At 44.0% G+C, this 7,011-nt stretch overlaps 1 protein-coding gene across 1 annotated transcript; it reads left to right on the top strand.

Annotated features, from left to right (window-relative positions):
• The first annotated feature begins 529 nt into the window (after positions 1-529).
• LOC138353057 (uncharacterized) lies at positions 530-1,387 on the top strand. Its single transcript, XM_069305696.1, has one exon. It carries the CDS (start codon positions 530-532, stop codon positions 1,385-1,387), a length of 858 nt encoding a protein of 285 aa, XP_069161797.1.
• The last annotated feature ends 5,624 nt before the right edge of the window (positions 1,388-7,011 follow it).

The following is a 7,011-nucleotide window of genomic DNA, read 5'->3' on the forward strand; positions in this document are numbered from 1 at the left end:
GACACATTCCGGACAGAATTTGACAATGTCCCTAAGAAGTTACAAAATGACATGGGTCTCTGGGTAGATACCAACAATTATAGCATAATCAGATGTGGAAGCCGCTTGCAGCATGCGGACATAGATCCAGAAGCAAAAAATCCAATGTTGCTTCCTGGTCACCACATAGTAAGCAAACTAATTGTGTTACACACACAAATACAACACTCTGCATGGTGGGGGTATTAGATACTCTCACATACCTAAGACAACAGTATTGGCTACTCCAAGGTAGGCAGACTGTAAAATCCATAATTAAATCCTTTATTATTTGCCAGAGATACGATGCCAAAGTGTGTCCATGTCCAGGCCCTCCTCCATTTCCAAAGGAACGAGTTGTACATATTCGTCCCTTTGAGACTACAGGAGTAGATTTCACAGGAACAATAACACTGACAGGCACCAAGGACAAAAAAAAACAGTAAAGTCATATATTTGTCGTTTCACTTGTGCCACAACAAGGTCAGTCCATCTAGAAGTGACTCCCGATATGAGTGCCGAGGCATTCTTACAGGCTTTCCGCAGGTTTGCATCACGTAGATCCTGTACTAAGTTAATGATCTCAGACAATGGGTCCAACTTAGTGGCAGGAGAAGCATATCTGAAGAAAATCTGGACACACCCAAAAGTGCGCATGGCCCTAAATCAATGGCAGTGCCACTGGAAATTCATACCTTCTAGAGCACCATGGCACAGAGGCTTCTATGAACGCATGATTGGTAAGGTGAAACGTTCTCTACGGAAAACCCTACACCACCAAAAGATTGACCTACAGGAGTTCCAAACCGTAGCCATTGAGATAGAAGCACGAGTTAATAACCGACCACTTACCTACCTCTCTGATGATGTTTTGCAGCGTGAACCATTGAGTCCAGCTCATCTGATGTATGGGAAACCTCTTAGCACCCTAGTGTCCCTTACAGATGAGGAACCAGAGGATCCGTCATATGTCCGAGAGAGTGATTTGGTTCAACGTTTCAAACATCTTTCAAGGGTGATAAGTCGGTGGAATGACGTATGGACTCGTGAATACCTTACTGCTCTGAGGGAGTATCATTACGGGGCAAACAAACCCTACAATAGAATTAAATTGAACCCTGGTGATATAGTTCTGGTGGACAGCGATGGGCTACACTCAGAGTGGCCTATAGGTCAAATAGTCTCTGTTCGTCCAGACAGCCAGGGCATCTTGAGAATAGTGAAAGTAAAATGCCGAGGCAATACTACTCTCAAAACATTAGATAAATTAGTTCCTCTAGAACTGGCAGAAGAAGAAGACGTTCAACGACTTCCAGCACCTGAAGAGCCAGTAAGGGACGTCCGTCCCAAGTGGACTGCTGCACAATGATGCAAACTAAAATTAAAGCAATACTAAAATCCAGAAGGAGAGGAATAAAGTGTTCGCAGTCCTTACCGGGACTACAACCCCGTGTTCCTCCCTCCCCCTGCAGGATATATGTTGGAAATTCGACACACGTAGTAACATAAGTTACCCATTAAAGAAAAAGAGGACGGGTATTCCGTAACGTCAACAACAAGACATATCTTTATATTAACTCTATTTCTTTTTAAACAACAATCTAGTGTTTAAACTTAATAAAAAAGTGTACACTAGGACTGAATATAATGAACTAAAACAAAATATAGCTTGGCTTTCTTGTTACTGTAAAATAAATCCGAAGTAGAACTTGGATATTATTGGAACAGAGAGGGAGGGAGGGAGCGTCACAACAGCAACTTGTAAACACGGTCAGTAAGCACTCCCTGAAATTTTTTACAACACATAAAGGTTTTTCTCCGAGCTTCGACACAGGATCCTCTATGATCCGCCCATCCGAAGATCTCATGAACAAAGGGAAGAACAATTTTTGGTATTTCTATTTCATTTAATAATGGCCATTATTATTGTAGGAAATATCGTTAAGTCGTGGGATTAAATCCCCAAACAAAGTGGGTTTACTCAGCATTACACACACATATTCCATGTGATACCTGTACTTATATGTTTAGGGAACCATTATTAATTCCTTACACTCGGCAGGTAGTTGTGAGTTAGAGTTACAAGAAGCTGAACAGACCAATATAACTGTGATTGCAGTCACTAGCTGTACATCAAGCCTTGTAGGCCTCCAGACAGCCGCCATAACATGGCACTCTCAGGCACAGGGCCACACACAATTATGATGCTACACTTACACAGCCTTAGCAGGCCCCATCAACAGTATCAGCTAAGGTCCCCCTTTTATTTTATACTCTAGACATAATATTAGTAGTTATTAATTTAATTTGCTGTAATAATAGTAGATTAGACCACCATTTGTGGTATGATTAATAGTTATATTTGTAACAATAAGGTAAACAAATGAAGCTTGCACCAAATTCTACAAAGTGGTGCCAGTTTCATTTGTCCCTCCCACAGTGTGAGAAGTTCTAGGAGGCTGAATTATAATATACAATCCACTAACTCAGAACTAACTAAGAACTAAATCAGAAGAATTTATTCTGTGAATTTGAATATTCACAGAATAAAGACAATTAAAGCTTGCTAGGATTTTCCCACAGTTGTGGGGGTGTTACCAGCTGGAGCTGGTGGAGGTGTTACCAGCTGGAGCTGGTGGTGGTGTTACCAGCTGGAGCTGGTGGATGTGTTACCAGCTGGAGCTGGTGGTGGTGGTGTTACCAGCTGGAGCTGGTGGATGTGTTACCAGCTGGAGCTGGTGGTGGTGGTGTTACCAGCTGGAGCTGGTGGAGGTGTTACCAGCTGGAGCTGGTGGTGGTGTTACCAGCTGGAGCTGGTGGATGTGTTACCAGCTGGAGCTGGTGGTGGTGTTACCATCTGGAGCTGGTGGTGGTGTTACCATCTGGAGCTGGTGGTGGTGTTACCAGCTGGAGCTGGAATTCCACTGGAATTTCTTTTGAGTTATTCTTTATGATTCCGGCTGGGCATAACACCGGCATAACTGTGTAAATTACACTAAACCTTTTAAACAAAAATACACAAAAATTTGATATGTTGGCAAGACATACGTCTAGTATTAATGCAATCAGTAATAGTTCAAAAACTCAGTATTAACATTCACTCTATAATGCAAACGTCTGAGGGATTTTTTTTTACAATTTACCTATATTTAGCGATATATAGTAAATTGGTGACATAAAATACCATATTTAAAGCATCAAACCAATAAGATTTTTACAGTTTGAAAGATAACTAACAAAGAAACAAATTATTAAGTGAACAATTAATGAATTTGCACTCCCCCCAGTATATTACATCAACAGATTCAAGCACTTCCCAGGATCAAAACCACTCTGAACGCATAGCTCACCTAACATAAATCTCATCTCAATATTATTTAAAATGCTTGTCAACAAACCACATGTTTTTAATAGCAATTCTGTAATAATTCCAAGAATATCAAACTGGGGGTAATCCTGCTTTCCCCCCCCCCTGACTAGTTTATAAATTGCTTTCAATAGTCCGGCTACACCATTCCATACATAGACCTATTAAGTTGTATTTCCTCCCAATGGAGTTGATATTTGAGTCAAAGTTTGAGTGACCATTGATAATTGAATGCCAGAGACAATAGTTATTTTTTTATTATTTACTAGTATTTTTCACTTCCACTAAAATTAAGTCAAACGTTGTGGAAATTTTCAAGATCTTTTGTGAAAACCTGTATTAAATGCTAAGCATTTCATCATTAGCTTCCCCCCCCCCCTGTTCATCTCGTTATTGCTTTGAGGGGGGGGGGGGGGCTTGGTGGGCGGCTGCCGGAGTGTGATGCTCCTTGAGAAAGTCCTCTGTCCTTCTGTAGCCTTGTGCTCCTGCTGCTGTCTTCTCTAATTGTGCTGAACGACTTTTCCTTTTCCTTCTGTTTCGTTTAGCTCCCCCCTCTTCTCCTATCTGCTTGTCATTTCCTGCCGACTTTTTGCTTGTTTTGGTTATTCCTTTAGACTTCTTCTATTTTGATGCCCGGGTGCTTGAGGGAGGCATACTTTTGCACCCATAGAACTGTAGTACTATTGTGATTGGTGTTGTCATTGTTCGTCCTTCCTTTGCGACAAACCAACCCAAAACTCGAAGAGTGCTTACTTTTACCAGGTGATCACCCTGGTCTCCTCTGGCACTTTGAGAGGGGCTCAGCATAACATGTTTAGGGGATGCAGCTCTAACACTAGCTTCGTTATCACATGCACACACCCACTCGAGCCGCCGTGACTCCCCACTCTCTCCTTATGTGGTATGATCTCCTCAATCACCTTTGTTTTATTATTATTATTCCTTTCTACCCAGTCCACAGTTGTGGTTCTTGGTTCTTTCTCTCTCTCTCTCTCACCAACTTCTTGGGAACTCTCACTAGGACAAGGGCAAACACTCTACCAACTCCCTACAATTAGTCAACCAGCACTTCCCTTCCATATCTGGAAGTTCACTACCCTGATATCTTCAGGTTCTTCCGGGTTTATCTACCAGGATCCTCCGTAGCTCTTCCAGGCTGCTACACCATGAAGTCTTCCGTGAACAACAAAGGTGCTTCACCACTGGTATCACAAAAGCATGTGAACTTTTCTCCACTGCTTCTCCTCTCACAGCTTGAAGTCCTGCTCCTCACTGTATGGCTGCTCTTCTACAGAGCTCAGTATTTCTTCAATAGCCTTCGAGTTCCATCCACTGAACTCCAGTGGATGGAACTGGATGGAAAGTAGATTCCTCCTCTACTGGCCTCGAAGTTCTCTCAACAACTCCTTCCAAAGACAATCCTGCAACCCATTGACACGCCAATAAAAACGTTTCCCTTTAAACACATAAACGAAATAAACCTTACTATATGTTCGCACCTAACATATCTCTGCTCTCTACATACTGTGAGAATGGACTCCCCCGTATGGGCTGGTCCATGCTCCGCCTTGCCAGGCAGGCGGTTCCTCACTCTGGGAGCCGTCCTCTGCCACCAGCCAGTCAGTTGACTCCAGGCGGTCGACAGGAGAGGATATGCTGCTCGTCCCTCCAGCTGTCTCTCTCATCTCTGTCCTCGTATTTAGGCTTCCTGCCTTACCAAAACATGTCTAACGTATCAATAAATATTCACTACGATCACTGGGCATACGATCAACTACCAGCAATCACTGTAAACTGGCTAAATTTGGGCTTACCACAAAAATGTTTCCTGCAGGGCACTCTCCCTCTGACCTGGGCGCTCCCACGGCCCACGATAATGTCTCTGGGCGGCTTAACAAACTCCCCTTGCCGTCCTGGACTTGAGACCACACGTTCCCAGCTCGATTCCACAGCTGGAACGTCTGCACACTTCCTTCCTCTTAAAGGTATATCAAACAGGGGTTCCTCTCTAATGGGAGCTCAAACGGAGCGCAGTTTCCCCTCACGATATCTGGTACTTAAGTGGGGGTCAAAGCCCTCCAGAAGCGAGCTTCACACTCCTAGCAAACTATCCACATCTCAAAACCAGTCATTTCTCTATATCCTAATTCACTGCCCATATTCTTAAATTGTCTATCAAATCCAACCAATTATTTTACATCTGTATCTTCATGTCCACACTTCTGTGACCTCTTATTCAGGTCAGGTCTTGCTGAATAACTCTCAAGGGGGAGACTCGTTTCTCCTGCAGGCTGAGATCATAACACTCCCCTCCGTTTCCTCGTCTTCTCATCACGTCCAGAATTAGACATGTACGGTCTGTACCTCCTCTGTCGTCTTCACATTTCCATCTACTGCCATTATACTTCCATCTCCTGCCATCATACTTCACTACCTCGTCTTCACCGACGATCCTCCCTTTCGCCTCCTCATTTATCCGAGACCTCATCCTGTTTGACTTCCATCGAGTCCTCGGCTTTCTTCAATTCCTCCATGCTTGTATCATCATCCTCTTCCCACACTTCTCATCTCTATACAACTCCATTTCTTCTCCTTCAACTCTTCTTCGTTCCCTAAAAGTTTCTTCAAGCACTGTACTACTACACCCAACAGCACTCGACCGTACATGTCGCTTTACCTCTCCTAGAGTGCTTGTAAGCATCTCTCCCCACATACTGTCTCTTCTCCTTTCATTTTGTCGGCTATTACTCTTCCTCACTATCTCTCCTCCATGTTTTCTGTGACACATGTCAACTCTTGATATCTCAAACAACTTAACTCCATTATTCATATGCTTCTGTGCTCGTGGACAACTTGACGCTCTACTCCCGTCCTCAGTCTGTCAACATCCTTCCTCACTTCTGCTCAGCACAGTTGCATTCACCTTCCGACTCTTAATTGCAGCGGGCTGGGCTCTACTCAGGTCCGCTCTCTTCACAGTATCCTTCTTTGGCTGTGTCATCTTCACTCCTGACCTCACCGAGACTTCATCTTCCTGAGCTGGACCATCCTCAAATAACCACGCTATGTCTACGTCGATATCTTCTACTGGTTGAATCGACACTGTCTCATCTTCTCCAGCGTCTTCTTTGTCAGCCACCTCTGCCTTCATCACTACCGAGATAGGGTACTCAATGGCTTGGCAGTCTCCTGACTCATCTCCTCGGATGTCAGTCAGGTTCACACTCTCAGGTGTCCCACCCGTGCCGTGGCTATCTGGGCACGCCTCTGTCACAGTCTCTGCCATGACTCTTGGCAACACCTTTGTCCCGCACAAGTCATTCCCCAGGATAACTTGGACTCCTGGAACAGGTATGTCGGGGCATACTCCCAACATCATCTCTACCGACACATATTCCGACCTTAGCTGGACAGCACATATGGGCATGTCACTCTCAGACAATAACCCGTATACTTTCATCTTCCTCCTGCCAGCTAACCGTCGATCATTCCCAATCAGATTTCTTGCAATCAAGCTCTGATTAGCTCTGGTATCTCTTAAGATACCAACTTCTACTTCAGGTTGGCCTCCTATAATGATCCAACCTTTGCTCATGAACGGCCTATACCGCTCGTTCACTAAGTTC

Source organism: Procambarus clarkii, chromosome 56 (genome assembly GCF_040958095.1).
Source record: "Procambarus clarkii isolate CNS0578487 chromosome 56, FALCON_Pclarkii_2.0, whole genome shotgun sequence".
NCBI classification, from domain to species: domain Eukaryota; kingdom Metazoa; phylum Arthropoda; class Malacostraca; order Decapoda; family Cambaridae; genus Procambarus; species Procambarus clarkii.